Source organism: Zonotrichia albicollis, chromosome 17 (genome assembly GCF_047830755.1).
Source record: "Zonotrichia albicollis isolate bZonAlb1 chromosome 17, bZonAlb1.hap1, whole genome shotgun sequence".
Lineage (NCBI taxonomy): Eukaryota > Metazoa > Chordata > Aves > Passeriformes > Passerellidae > Zonotrichia > Zonotrichia albicollis.
The window spans coordinates 11,513,723-11,529,098 of NC_133835.1; the positions used below are offsets into that span (position 1 = coordinate 11,513,723).

At 41.9% G+C, this 15,376-nt stretch overlaps 1 protein-coding gene across 1 annotated transcript in view; it reads right to left on the bottom strand.

Annotated features, from left to right (window-relative positions):
• CDH4 (cadherin 4) overlaps positions 1-15,376 on the bottom strand; it is a 419,518-nt gene that overhangs the window by 147,260 nt on the left and 256,882 nt on the right. The window contains exon 4 of the mRNA XM_074553930.1: positions 8,435-8,611. Coding sequence (XP_074410031.1) covers positions 8,435-8,611 — 177 coding nt within the window. The remainder of the gene's footprint in view (positions 1-8,434; positions 8,612-15,376) is intronic.

Genomic DNA, 15,376 nt, shown 5'->3' on the forward strand with positions numbered 1-15,376 from the left:
GCAGATATCCAAATTGCCTTGGGCAAAATGTTTCCCTTAATATAATCCAAGGTTTTGTTTGTTTGCTTTTTAAGTTGTCTAACTGTTCGGATAGGAGGAAAATGTCCTTTAAATTAAGGAAATTAGCAACAAATATGAATGTTATTATAAATATGGTAATTATAAAAAAGTATGGTAAGAATTATGGGAAAGGAAAAACTGCAAAGAAATGGGGCCTTTAATGAAATGGGTAAACTACTGCACATCCACTCTTGGCTGCCCCATCATGTAGCTATGAGCTTACATCTTTCATCACCCTGCACTGGAGACAGCTGAGAAAGGATTTGGATGGTGACACCTTTATCACTGAAAATCTCAGCTGTTATAAAAAAACCCAAACAATTAACTACAGCTGTGAGAGCTTAAAATTAGCCCAAGAGTAAATTCTTTAAAATCTTAAAAGCTGCCATCTGAAATTCCAGGGCGCTGTATTTAATTCTTCATTGGTGCAGACTATCAAGAACATATGCACTAGTAAGGAAATAAAAACTGTAGGTTTTTTCTTTTCCTATCTCATCCCAGCCTGCTACAGTGAATTTCAGCAACAGCCTAGCTGTCAAGGTTATATCTGCATCATCATTCCGCAAATCCAAACTCACACCCACACAGCACCACTCTGTCTTTGGGACTCCATCAAGGAAGCCAAGTCCCACACTCACCTAATGTGGGTGCTGAGTGTTAAAGAATGAACTCCTGCAGCAAAGAGGCAGATTGTGAGCTCTTTGTCTGTTCTGTCTCAGCTTTTTTCATTATTACTGTTTTGCTTTGGAAAAGGCAGGAGCAAAACCAAAGCTCTTTTCTAAGCAAATTAACCCACTGTTTTTCTGTACACTGTCTTCACAGATTTTCAATAGCTTTCATGAGCTGTGTGCATTAGCTCTGACTATGCCTTCCTGCCTCTGCCTGTACACGTAATGACAGCCAGCCTGAGTGGCTATTACAGTTATCTCACTTTCTGGAGAGGATGGGAGGTAATGATATGTTGCAATATGTGCAATGGGGTATTATAGCTAAATACTCTTTGGAGTGACTGATGAACTCTTCTGCAGTATGCCTGTGATGACAATTGGAGGGGTAGTTATCCTTCTGTGCCTCCTGAATCTCCTGCTCCTGATGTGAGGCTGGAGCTGAAAGGTGTGGGCTGGATGGGGGTGGAGGAGGAGTTGGTGGGGAGCCAGCAGAGAGCAGAAAGCACCTTTGCATGGCTGTGGAAACAGAGCTGTGTGTAACAGACCCAACGCACAGGTGGGCTCAGACATGGGATAATGGGACCGACCATAACCACCAGCAGAACATTTCTGACCACTCCATTAAAATCTGAGTCCATTATGAGATTCCTCAAATAACCCAAGGACAGGCCCAGATGCTGATAAGCACAGAGTGCTGCCCATGGCCATGGTAACAGCTCTGTGGTCTCAAAGCCACTCAGCTTCCCTGCCTTGGGTTCTTATCTGTGAGAGACCATCCTCAGTGATGCAGGCAGGGTGAAAAAGTCAGATCCTGCAAGGAAAAACACCTAAGCAAAGGCTGCATGGACCACAGCTGGACTTGAGGATCTTAAAGGTCCCTTCCCACCCTAAACAATTCTACCATTCCCTGTCTCTCACTCACAATTTGTATTTAACCAGTAGTCACAGGTAGTAGGGTCAGAAACCCCTGCTGGTATATCCCAGCCCACTGCCTCAGGGGATGCTGAGTGACTGCAAAACAGTTTGAAACACCAACCACAAGGTCAGACCACAGGTCTGTTATCCCAGCCTCCTCCCAGTCCAACTTGCTGTACCCTAAATTAATGACCTGAAGGTAAGCATAAATATTATCAGTGATTTTTGAGACTTCTGGAATGTCATGCTGATACTGCCCAATCAGTGGGAGCAGTCTCACTGCTTCCAGTCGCTTCTGAGAATCTCAGTTTTTGTGTTGTGTGAGAAATTAAAAATGGTTCCATTTCCTCCATGCAACTGGGATGCTACACTCAAAGATTTATCACTTCCAAATCAAATGGCATTTTATGATTTAGTGGGTTTTTTACAACTTAATGGGACATTTTCCCATTCAGGTTACTATTCCCAAAGTGTCATGGAAAATGGCAAAAACTCAAGGGCAGCTTTTTTAGCTGAACTGGGCAATAGGAGTCCTTGATATCTGTCTGCAAAGTGTCAATCACCTTTAAATCCCAACCTCACTTACGACGGTTCTCCTTGAGTAAGTGACAAGGCCAGTCTGGCAAAATGAAATTTTTCAGTAATACATTGACAAACTCAGAACCACACAGCACCAAATTCCCCCTCAGTCTGGATTTGAATGCATAAATAAATCAGGCTCTTGCATTTATTTCTCCTAGAAGATTGTATTATTCCTTTCTGCAATTATGGAAAAATGCAGAGCACAGGCAAGATTTAGTGTCTGAGTTTTTGCTGCAAGACTTATGTCAGTAGAAAGGCATTTGTGCTCTTGGGAATCAAAGTGAGATTCACCCATTTGTGGCAGGTGTTTTAAGCACTCAGCCTAACAATCTACCCACGCATGGCACTACAGCAATTCAATGACTAAATTAAATCTCTGAATATTAAATTAATGATGAAAATCTAAAATATTAATATATTCTAATTGAATATTCTCCGATAAATTATCTAGGCATTCTCAGCAATTTGATTTTACTTTCATTTCTTAAGGAACTTTCAGCTGCATAAATACAGCTATTAAAGCAATTCAAAAAGGGAACATTTTCTGCTCAGACAAGAGAACTCTAAACACAAAGAATCTAAAAATTTCTTTCATATGATTGATTAAATCATAGAGCCCAAGACAGCTGAATCATTAAATGACTGCTTTCCTTCAGTCCCTCTGGCTTTAGCAAGGACAATATAAATTCCCTATGGGTCTGAATACAAGGAAATACAATATGTATAATTACAGTATAGGCTTGAATGCTGTTGTAAGAGAATTTTAAATGGAGCATTTATGCTGTAGCTGCACTTTTCAATCTGTAATGCTGGATGTGTGTGTGCATGGAAAGCCCATAAAGCACTGGGCATCTGCTTCCTTCAACCCAGATTCCCAAATGGCACACACTGGGGGAGCTCTGGCAGAGATTTACATCAGGATCTGCCCTTCTCTTCCAGTGAATGCTGGAAAATGAGAATGGCACCATCAGGGACGTCCTTTGAGCAGTATATATGGTGTGGAATATGTTCAGGAACTCACTTCAGATTGTAGGCTTTAAAGGAATTTCAAATGGACGCATCAAGGGAGTAGCACTGTGTCACATTTCACTTTGTCCATTCATTCTGTGAGTCATATGTCAGTCCTGGTTTGGTAACACACACACAGAGGGGAGATCAACGGCAAAACTGGCCAGACCCAAGACCACAGCAAGATGAACAATTAATGACCCATTTTCCTGCTCATCTTTCCCTCTTTGGCGCCAGGTTGGTTAGTGGTGTGAAATTGCAGTTGAATCAAGAGCTGTCTCAAGCTACATCCTTGGAGCATCTTTCACAGAAAGGCTGTGACTCTCCAGTGATCCACAACCTGCACAATGTCCCATTTCCTCTCCACCCTCTGGGCTTGCTCCTTATCCTATTCTGAGTGTTACAATAAAGACCAAATCCCCTCATTTCTGAATCTCAGCTGATGATGCTCACAGGGCATCACAAAGGTGAGATGCACTGAGAGCCAGAACTAGCAATTTTTTTTTTTTCTTTGAATGTGTGTGTGGCTGGTAAGGCAAAAGAAACAGCTGTTTCTGTGGAGAACAAGGAAGATCTAGGTCTATTTGTAATCAATGCTGTCTGCATCTCTCTCAGGAAAAGTAAGGTCTGATGTCCTTTGGGAAGCATTTGCAAGGCCTTTTCTCAACAAACCTTCTCTCACCACAGACAGATGCCATCTGTCTTGCAGCTGGGAGCTAATGGATTCTGCACTGCCAATTTCACAGCAGTGAGCAACGCTGTGATAGAGGAGGCAAGAGGGATTTCCTACAATAAAACTATTTAAAACAGAGCAAAGGCACACGCTGAAACTGCCATGAGGAGCAAAGGAGATGGCAGCACTGAGGGCTGATGGTCCAAACTGGCAGGGATTTCACAGCTCAGCGTGCCTTGTGTGTCTCCAGCACCAGGATTTCAGATTTTGGGAGAGCTCTCACCCAATTCCTGAGCCAGGGTGGGCTGGGGCTCACAAACAGGCTGTTGAGCTGGAGACCGTGCTATCAACTTTTTTCACATTAAATATTCAATGTCATAGGATAGTTTAAGATGTGCTAAACCACCACAGGGTTTTGTAGTGTGTCAAGAGGAGCTCTCTGCTCCCTTAACGTGCCCTGTGCTGCTGAAAACCCGACCCAACAACGACACCTCTGCAAAGCAACAACACAAGAGTCTTCAGGTCTATTACATTCTGCCAACTTCCCAAGCCACTTCAGGACTTTCTGATTAAATTTACATAAAATGCATCCTTTCCTCTTACTCCCTGTTACACACATCAGGTTATTTCCAGTGTTCCTGTGGCTGAGATCACCAGCACTCAGACACGGGAGCCCATGCTGTGCCCGCAGCATGCAATCAAGGCAGCTTGTGAGAGAGAGCACCAAGATCCTGCCTTGGTCATCCTCAGGGGATTTTCATGCTGCTATAATGAGAATGAACAAGTTGTTTATCATAAGAGATCTAACAGGAAAATAATAAAATTTTCAGTTTCATGTTTAATAAAGGCAAGCTGGAAAAATGAGGGTCTATGAAGTACAGGATGGGAGGCTCTAAGAGCTCTGCAGAAGTCCTGGAGAGGAACTGAAAGCCTGGAGCCCTCACAAAGGAGAACACATTTGCAGTGGCTGACAGAGGAGCCCATTATCTAAGCATGTCAAAGATGACCAAAGGCCAGCTCTGCACAAGGACTGTTTTTAAAAATTAATTATTTTCATGTAGTCCATTGAGATGGACCAAGACTTGCCTTCAAAACTGAGTCAAGATTCCCATTAGAAGCAGCTGGAGACTGGCTTGTGGATCCAAAACTGAGATTCTTTTTGAAGTTCAAAAGAGGATGAAATACAAGATAAGCTAATAGATAATTAGATAATAGATAATTAAGAATTAGCTACGCATGTAGTTAAAAAGGATGAGTCAGTGAGAAAATAGACAGAGCTCAGCAAGGGTGCAACTATTTAATATATTATCTTAGCTGATCAGTGTGCCTGCATGAGTCATTTGCTTGGAGAAGGAGGGGGATTTCATATTGTTTTTGTATTTTTAATAGGCATTTTTATGGACTTCAGTTATAATAATGAGAGTACCTGACAATTAGTAATGAAATTAGCCTCACAACAGTGAAATATTTCACAGCATGCACAATATTATTCCTAGTACAAAGGTGGAAGTGAAGCAGAAGGAAATTAAACTCAAGATTTTCATAAATGTTTCCAAAATAAATAAGCATATATCAATAAATTTTGATAACTGTTTTCTCAGCTCAAAGACAAAGGCAGAATTTACAAAACATTTTTGTAGACTAACAAATTTTTTTAGGCTTATAAATGTCAGATGTTAATTTAAACTCTTCAAAGAGCACGTAAATCTTTTCAGCAGCCAAAATTAATTAGAAATTCCTATTATTATTTTTTCAGCTATTATTTTTCTGAAACACATTTCCTAGTTAGTGTGGTTGATGTATATGAGCAGACACAGATATTCCACAGAAAGAAAAAACCCTGTAATTAACAGAAGGGTTTTTTTGGCAGGGATAATGTTCCTTTTTTCTTTTTTTCTCTAAAAACTTTTTCATTTAACGTATTTTATCAGAATGAAATGGTTTAATGAGCAGAGAATTACAGTTGATCCCAGCTGAACCAGACAGGGCTGTCTTTCGAGGTATGTGGCTCCCATCAAGCTGCATTCACCTTTGCTATGATTTAAACTTCATTCAGGCACAGCCTTGCTAAAAATACTGACAAGTAACTAATCAACTTCCATAAAATGGAATTTTTACCTTCACAATAGGAAGCAGGAGTAGGAGGGAACCTGAAAGATTTGCCTATGCATTTCAAATTAGTCTGACCTATAAAAACGCAAACAGCAAGTGGTTCTATGAAAATGTACTTCTGGTAGGGCTTTTGGGATTTTTTAGTGATGAGATTTTTCATGTCATCCCTTCCTCTCCTTGGAGGAAGCCAGAACCAAAGACAGCACTGTGGAGGGACTGGTTTTCATTGGTTATACCTACAAAATGCAAGCTCAGGCTGGTCTTTCTGGACCAAAAAAAGTTCAGTGTCCAAGAACCAGTGGTAGGTTTGAATGCTTTATATAAAACAGCAGAGAAAATGGTGACAGACCTGCTTCTGTACAAATGAGAGCTGAGCTGCAACTTCACATGTGCACTTCTGGTTCCAGTTTGTGAGCAGATGGACACAAAAATATTCAGTGCCCAGTGTGCAAAAGCATGGGAAATCAGATCAAAACTCTCACCTAGATCTAGGAGACAGCAAAATGCTCCAGGGCAATCTGAAGATTATGTGGATGGAAATAATCAGATAGTGCTGGTCTTTGAAGATGTTGATTTGTCCTATTCTGGATAATTAAAGAGCAAAATCTAACAGAGGGAGCTGTAACTCCTGATAGGAACCACCCAAGCTTCACATTCAGGGCTGGCAAAAGGGCCAGATGCTGCAGAGGAGCAGAAACTCAACCCAAGCCTGAAACATCAGGGGTCTCACGCTTAATCAAGTTGCACTCTTTGTATGATCTTCCCTGTCATTATGATGCTTTCTGTATGTCAGGTGAAGAGGAAAACAGCCCTCTGTAAGCCAGTTTGTTTTTTTTAATTTCTCACCCCATTTTCACTTCATTTTCAGTGTTTCTTCTAGCATCTGTATTTGAAAACTGCAATGGAATATATTACTGAAAATCTGGGAGTTCTGTATTTCCATAAGCCAGGTTATCTTTCCAAGGTTACCGGTGGTCTAAGTGATGAATATAAATTCTTCAGTACCTATATAAAATTTATTATTTGTCATTTCCATTAATATTAGAATTTTGCATAGTCGAGTCCTTCTGTTTCATCTCCAGGCTGTAGGGTAAAAAGTGCCACAGAGATTTCAGTCCTTATAAATCAACAAATTTGCCATGGTAAGCTGGTGCCAAGTTGTCCTCTTGCTGTCTACTCAAAACTCAAAAGAAATCGGTAGGGAATAGAAGAGAGCACAAGTTCATTTTGCAAGTACTCCCCTTTATTTTTTCACAGGAATTCAAGATGTAATCTAAATTATTAATTTAGAAAGGCATTTTTGACACATCAGGTTATTTTCCTCTTCAGACATTTCTTCAGCTCAGTAGGACAGCACATTAATAGGTCACTCTGTACCCTGCACTGCTGACCACACAAAGACTCTCTGGCTTCCCTCCCTGGTTTTCCAGGACAGACATAAGAATATTTGCCACTTGGTACCTCTTAGTCCTTATTGTACTCCCTAATTGCACAGAGAAATTACTTCAACAATTCAAGTTTATCCAATCCCTGGTTGAACTGGGAACATGCCCCTTCATCCCAGACAGAGAAACGGGTAATGATGCCACTCATGTGAATCCAGGCACTGCTTCAAAAGGACTAAATGAACTTCCTGACAAGGGATGCCAATGACAAACCACTGCTACTTGAAATAACTTTTGAATTTTTATATTGTTGCCATTTTCTTCCAAGGGAAGAGCTAGCTGCAAATGTCTGCCAAGGAGTTTTACTTATCTTTTTTTCTTTTTACAGCTAATCAATTGACTGCTCCAAAAACCCAAAACCAGCACCCACAAGAGGAACAGCAACACGTGTTTGTATTTCGCTAACACTCATCAGCAGCAACAATAAATCAACCAAATGTCTCTGTAAAAACACTCCTTTTCCCTTCCTTTTCTTTTCCTGTCATCCCGCAATCATCACAGAAAACCACATGGGTAAACTTGATCTCAGAGATTATCCTTGTGAAGAAAGAAAGTAGCAACACAGGGGAGGCTGGCGGATCCATCTGCAGCGGCGGCAGGCAGCCAACCTCCCCCGGGCGCCGCGCATCTGCAGCGGGATGGGAGGGATGGCGAGGGAAGGATGCAGCACCCTTGTTGCTGGGTGCCACCCAGCCCAGCTTTTACACCTGCAGCAGCTCTCTGGATGAGAGCGTGGGCACAGTGCCATGCTGGCAGCAGTGCCAGCGTCTCAGGAGGGACTGGCTGGAAGGAGGCGATTAGGCTGCCGTCAGCTGGGGAGGGAAACTGGGGCGAGGAGCTTTGGAGCAGCATGGAAAAGGCTGCAGGAGGGAGGGAGAGCAGAGAGCCTGTGCTTTGAGCCAGGCTTCCCACACTTCACAAGATCACCATCACTATGAGCACTATGATCAGTATTTTGTTGTTGAACTCACCCGGACCAGCTGCTGCGGGAAGGGCCCGCGCGAGTTCTCGGGCACGTTGATGGGAGGGATGACCCAGTCCCGCTTCTGCCGCCGCAGCCCGTTGGCACTCTGGTGCTGCCTCCAGGGCAGCAGCGTGTCACTCTGCTGCTGCACCAGCTCCCCGGGCAGCGCCTTCCTCCCTTTGGGCTGTGTGGGGAACAAGAAAGAACAGACAGTTAGCTCCTTCCTCGCTCCTTAGGACCTGTTCAACAGCCCCTTCCTCCCTTTGGGCTTTTGGGGAACAAGAAAGCACAGACAGTTAGCTCCTTCCTCGCTCCTTAGGATCTGCCCAACAGCGCCTTCTCCCTTTGGGCTTTTGGGGAACAAGAAAGAACAGACAGTTAGCTCCTTCCTTGCTCCTTAGGACCTGTCCAACAGCCACATGGGACAAAGACACAGCGTGTTTAATGGCAGCTCTGCTGCCGCTTCCTTTTCATAGAATCACAGAATCAGAGAATCAGCTAGCTTGGAAAAGACCTTGCAGATCATCAAGTCAAAGCTACGACCTAACACCACCTCATCAACTAAAACACTCACAAATATATGGAGCTGCCACTCCCAAGTCAAGACGCCTCCCAGATGTATTGTCTTCATGACACCAGCTGCAAGGAGATGCAGCAGAGAATTGGAGTAATGAAGTTGCTAAAAATTTCCCATAAGTGCAATCTACCAGAACACAAAGAATGGGAGAGGATTCCTTTACAGTCCATGTCATGGGTCCAGCTTTAGAATCTGGTATCAAGCATGAGCAGGGCTACAAAAACCTGCAGGCTGTGGCTCTGCAAAGGTATTCTGCCACACAAACCCAACCCCAGCCAGAGGGAGAGTCAGCCCCTTGGCTGCAAAGGTGCATTAGTTCAGATTTTTAGTGCTTCATAACAAATGATCTTTATATGAGAGCTGGGTTTTGAACACAAATCTCAAAATACACACCCCATGCTGGCTGGGAAGTGTAATACATCTCAGGCACAATAAATTTTCATTATTTGGTGTGACTTTGAGTCTTTCTTTGTGATTTTTTAACTATGGATTCCCTGAATGGAATACTTTGGTGCTGGAAATGTTACAGTGCTATGAATAAAATGAAAATGGTGGGACCATGGTTTTGACTTAGAGAGACTGGCTCACTATTAGAAAATGTATGCCTTATAGAATGGATGAATCAAAGAAATGTAGATTTGGGAAGGCTCTTCAGAGGTTATGCAGTCCCAATACTTCAATACTCTGTGGTCTTCTAGGATTCCAGCAATTACTTCTGAAAGTCTGCAGAAAAGATAACTAGCAAGGGCTTTTGTTACCATATGGTGACCTGCACTCCCACCAGAAAATGTTTAAACTTTCATAAATCACAAAGACTGCAAGTCACATTCTTTTCATCTGAGCTAAGATCCAGTGGGAATACTGTTCTCAGAACATTACAATTTTCAGCTATTTTTCTCCAAAAAAAACCCAAAAACCCACTCATCCCAAACCCAATGCCCCAACACACAAGAGCAATGCAGGAAGTTATCAAAGCATTTTCTGAGGCTCCTGCCATTTTAAGCCACATTCACTTTTTGTCTTACTCCAAACATAAAAACCCAAACACCCTCCAAGCAGTTATCTGTAGGCACTGATTTCAGTGGGAATCATTGCTTCAGGCCTTCTAGTTTGATGTAAATCCATCTATTAGCACTTTTCAATTCCTGACTGGGAGGTAAAGAAACAGGCAGCCACCTCCAGACTGCGCAGTATATGAAAACTAAAGAGTAAATGAAAGTTAAACTGAGATGTGGCTCCAGAGCTGTGTGGACCTTCTCCAGGAAGGCTGGAGACACTGAGAGCTGGGCACAGCAGCAAGGAGCCCATTCTCACAGCCTGCTCATGGCTCTGATCTCTGCTACCTCTGGAGGGCAGACATCCCCTGGCTGCAAGGATTGCAAGCATTTGCGCCAAAATGCAGCTATTTTTACTGCCAAAACTTAAAAACAAGCCTGTTCCAGAGCTGAATTTTCACAGAACAGACAAATATGGTCCTTTCAGTCACACACGGAGGCACGTTCCTCAGGTCCTGTCTCACACTCACCATGTGGGTTGTGGTCACCTAAGTGCTGTTTCCACACTTCCAAAAAAATCACAGCACCATGTTCAATATTTAGATGCTCCTCTTAGAATGCTTACTGAAGTGGGCAATAAACAAAGAAACAGAATTGTGGTGTGGCAGTGGGAGACTTTCTTGGGATAGTCGGGATAGTGGCAGGCACTGCTGACCCCCTCCTTACTATGGGATCTAATGCTATAGCCAAAGAGGTTTCATTTAAAAATTATTTTATTGCCAGAAAGGTATCTTTTCTGAACACTGAGGAAATCAATCTTATCTAAAGAAGACACCCAGAAATGCATGACAGCATGAAATAGGACTATGAAACATGAGCCACAGAATAGTGGATATCCCCAATTTTTTTAAATTGGCTTGTGATTCCCAAATGGGAATCCTTTGAGAGCAGGTATTTGGATCAGTTTATATAATTGGCAAATGAGCATGGGGACAGATTATGAAAGGATGGTCAAATAATTTGTGCTCTTTTGAGTTTACACAGTGGAATGAGTCTGAACTAAAGACAGACTTGAGAATTAACACGAGTCCCAGAGCTCCCTGTATACTGAAATAATTAGTGTCAGCTCAGCAAGGCAATACCAGCCTTTTTAGTCTGTATGAAATACTTGCTGGCAGGTGACTAGACAGTGACTAGCTTGCTTGTCACTCTTGATGATGTTTTCCTATATTAGAATAAATCATCAACATGACTCTGAATTTGATATGTAGAATTTCAAAAGCATCTTGCAACAAGAATTTTTTTTCTTTTTTTAAAACAACAGCTCTTTTTTATCTTCATTTGTTGACAATGCATTCTCTTGACCTTAATTTCTCTGGTGTTGTTTAAATATGTTGTACATGTTTTCTGCTGCTTAAAAGCTGTGAGACAAATGCAGTAACAAAGTCTGGTGAGTATAAATGCCAGAACTATTCAGATCTCTGACTGAAACATCCAGAACATATCTGGAATAACAGCATTGTTGTATTGTGAGCCCCAGAAAACTCTCCAGTGTTTTTGAGTTCGTAAGAATCTAAAGTTCAACTCAAAAGCAGAATATGACACCAAATTAAATGAACTCTAAAATACAGCTTCCAATTCTAGTTTTGGTGAGGAGCAGTTTTTACTGAGGTGACAAGTGCTCATTTTCTCATGGCCTTGCTGGCCACATGCTTAACAGAATCTCAGAAACATTTTCAAAAGATAAAATATTCCTCCACCTTTTGTAGTGCCGCCAGAACACACAAACTGTCCACAGGGTCCTTCACAAAATCAAGTTAAGCACCTCTAGTGCTGCTGCTTTGGGGTGGTTTTCCTCCCACTGTTTTTGTGACTCTCTTCTACATGTCACAAAAATGCTGGTGTACAGCACCAGGCAATCCATGGAACACGTGCCCAGGGGAAAGTGAAATCCACTCTCCATTCCAAAAATGACACGGTGACATTTATAACTCGTTACAACAGGATCAAACTCTAAACATGGAACGTGTGAGCATGGGCTTTGGTAATACAAAGATAATTACAGGAGGATATAAAATAGTCAGATAATTCAGTAATTATGCCTGTCCATCACTTTAGGATACTGATAAGCTAGAGAAATACGGCTGAGCCAAAACAGATGAAAACCTTCAACATCAAGGGGAAAAAGTAATTACAAAGTGGGGGATGAAGAGAAACAACAGGAGAGGAGCCCATGCTGGGATGTAAACTTGTCAGGAGAGTTTGGATTCAGGAGGATCTGATGCCTCAGTATTTGTATTGGGGCAGAATCGTTCAGAGCTCGCTGGTGAAGCTGAGCAGTCCCGTGCTGGCTGTATGATATAAAGCAAGAGTGTGAACTGGTGTGCATGAGTGTGCAAGAGTGTGAGCAGGTGTGCAAGAGTGTGAGTAGTGTGCGAGATGGCAGATGAAGCTTTCAGAAAGCAATGCGAGGTTGGAGGAGATGCGGTCACAATCACAATCCCAATTTTTCACAATCTATAAGGATTGTGAAAAGAACTTTCCTCTCCCAGACTACTTTACAGAAAGTGTAAGGGTATCTTGGAGTCCATGTCAGCAGCTCCAGTGGAATCTCCCAGGAGTCAATTCCAGTCCCTTTTCAGTCTAGAATTGCCTTTCAGGATGGTGAACACAACCTGCTGCGTTGGGAAGAGGACATGGAGCTAAATCCCAAAGGGACTGTCAGACTTCAGAACCCAACACCTTCAGGACACCTCACTCCAAACTAGTGAGGCTGCAGGGTGCTCCAGCTAACTCCACTTACACCACAGTGCTGAGAGCTCAGGGACATTCCCTGTGTGCACCTGGCACTGGGAATAATGGATAAGTGGGAAAAGCCATTTAGCGAGTATAATCTCCTGTCAGTGCTGGTCTGTGGCTCGCCAGCCTTTCACTTACTGCGAGACTCAGACTAAACCCAACCTCTGCTCGTGAAAGAAGTCAAGAAATAATCCCCTGACAGAACAAGACACGTGGGACGCCAGCAGCCCCTCCAGCCCTGTCCTGCCCGTGACAAGAAGGCCAGGAGGCACTGACTTTTCACTAGCCCACAAAGAGAAGCAGCGAGTGTGAAGGAACACCAGCTCCCGCCTTCCGCTACACTTAGCAGTAGCCGGCCTCGCCAGCTGGCTTGTCTCCCCTCCCAGCCAACCTGCCTTTGATATCCGTCAGCCTCTGGCTACGGAGACATCTGGAAGTTATTATCCAGCAGAGCGTATCACAAACCCATTTACATAATATAATATCATATTTTGTGTTCCTGCTTAGCTGAACATTTTGGATCGCTCCAATGTTTGGGTAAATAAGCCGCCATTCCCTGCATATAAATAACAAGTCTTAGGGTGCGTTTGTTGGAGATTAATAATTTCATAGGGCTCAACCCGAAAAATGAAATGTTTCAGCACTAAAATATATTATGCTTGCATTTGCAATAAAAAGTACCTGCAATTGGAAGAAGGGAAATAAGGCCTTTATTTTCCAGGTATCAAAATGATTCATGATTTAACCTGTTTTATTTATACGCCAGCCTTGTTATTTTCATAGGATCTTTAACACTTCACACTAGACATTTTTCAGAAAAGAAATACCTGGCTTCCTTTGCTTCTAGTGTCACTCATAGGGTTTAACCGAGGCAACGTGTTTTTAATATATTTTTGTCAATACAAGGGGATACAAAGTCCACCTTTAGTCCATTGCTCAAACAATATTTCCCTTCATCTCCTATATCAATATACATTTTGAAAACTGCTACCATTTTCTACCAGGGAAAAAAAAAAGAATCTATTAAAAAAATATTTAATCTGAAGCATTTTTGCTTGTTTCCATGGTAGCTGCAGAAAGGACAGGAGAAAATTATATTTACCAAACAGAAAATAAGACAATGAAAATAGAGCTTAGTTCTTTAACAAAGGGAACATGAGAGCACTGCAAAATAAACATTTGCATGAATTCTGTTCTAAGGAAACAACATTTTGCTGACATCAGGGACGGCAGTGGAGGACGAATGAACCCTTTTTTCCCATAATGCACCATTTCTCCAGTTTTTGATCTTTCAGTATAGAAAGATATTCCATTTTGTGTTCTCATACAGCAGAATGAAAGGGTTGCAGAACAAACAGCAAATTTATTTATTTTACGGTAATTGATTCCTTTTTTATTTAGGTCATTGCTGAATTTGCTGAAGTTGGAGACAGGGAAAAAAAGTAGTTTTAAAAAGATCAGACTTTTTATTTTAGACTTTAATTTATTATAGTTGTGCTATGTGCAGCTATTATTCAGGAACTGCACAGGTAAGGAATCTATAATCTGTTTTTCTCCTTATCCCCCCTCTAGAACTCTGAGATGACTGTCTGTATTAGCTTTATTTACTAATAGTTGTAAGCTGTGGCAAATTTAATCAAAGATAGCTGCGTGCCACATCCCATTACCATCACGGCATAAATTGCCATTCATGAATGATTTGTGTCAAAGAGCTCTGAAAACTATTGTTTTAGCAGCAAGATGTTCCAACATCCACAGCTCTTCAGCAGGGGCATTAAATTAATGTGTTTGCAGAGAAGCCACTAATTGACAATGAGATGGGATTTTGGCAGTACACTTCCACTTTAAAGATAATGAACAGTGTTCAAATACAGAGAAGAACCCCCCTCTGCTCCTAAAACTATACTAATAATTTCTGGTATAAACAGGAATAGAGGGAACCAATCCTGACAGGATATTTCCAGTACCCAAGCAAGCTGTTTGATCATCACGACTTCCAAAAGCAAACAGTGGAATTGCAGCGTTTGTGACCTTTATCAAATCTGGCTACGTACAATCAGGAATGTTATGTTTGGTTAGGAACTCATTAAACAAAATTACCTCTCCATTTATAGAAACCATACAAGTACAGTATAAAACATTTTAATTAAATCAGCTAGTTAAGCAAAAATTCATTACTTTTTGTTTTTATCAGCTAGCAGTGGGGCTGCATAGAGCAGTTCGCATTAGAGTCAATTAGTAAGAAAAATTGTCAGATTTGGCAAGTGCACGAGCTTCCAGAACACATCAGCTGACAGGGAAGAAAAAGTTTGACTAAAAGCTAACCAAGTTACTGCCCTCAGAGGAGGAGAATGAGCCACGAAACGCACACAAATGCATCAGCCATGCCAAAACCCCTCGCTCCTGAGGAGTCAGTGTCAAAGCTCTACATGCCCTATTCCTTGAGAGCTGAAAAATTAAGCATGAATGCAAATTTAAGGTTGTTAGGTATCTGGCTGGCTTTGCAGGCTTTGGAAAATTTTACCCGATAGAAGTAATAAAATGTGATCAGAGTGACCAAGAAGTCAAAATGCTCCTT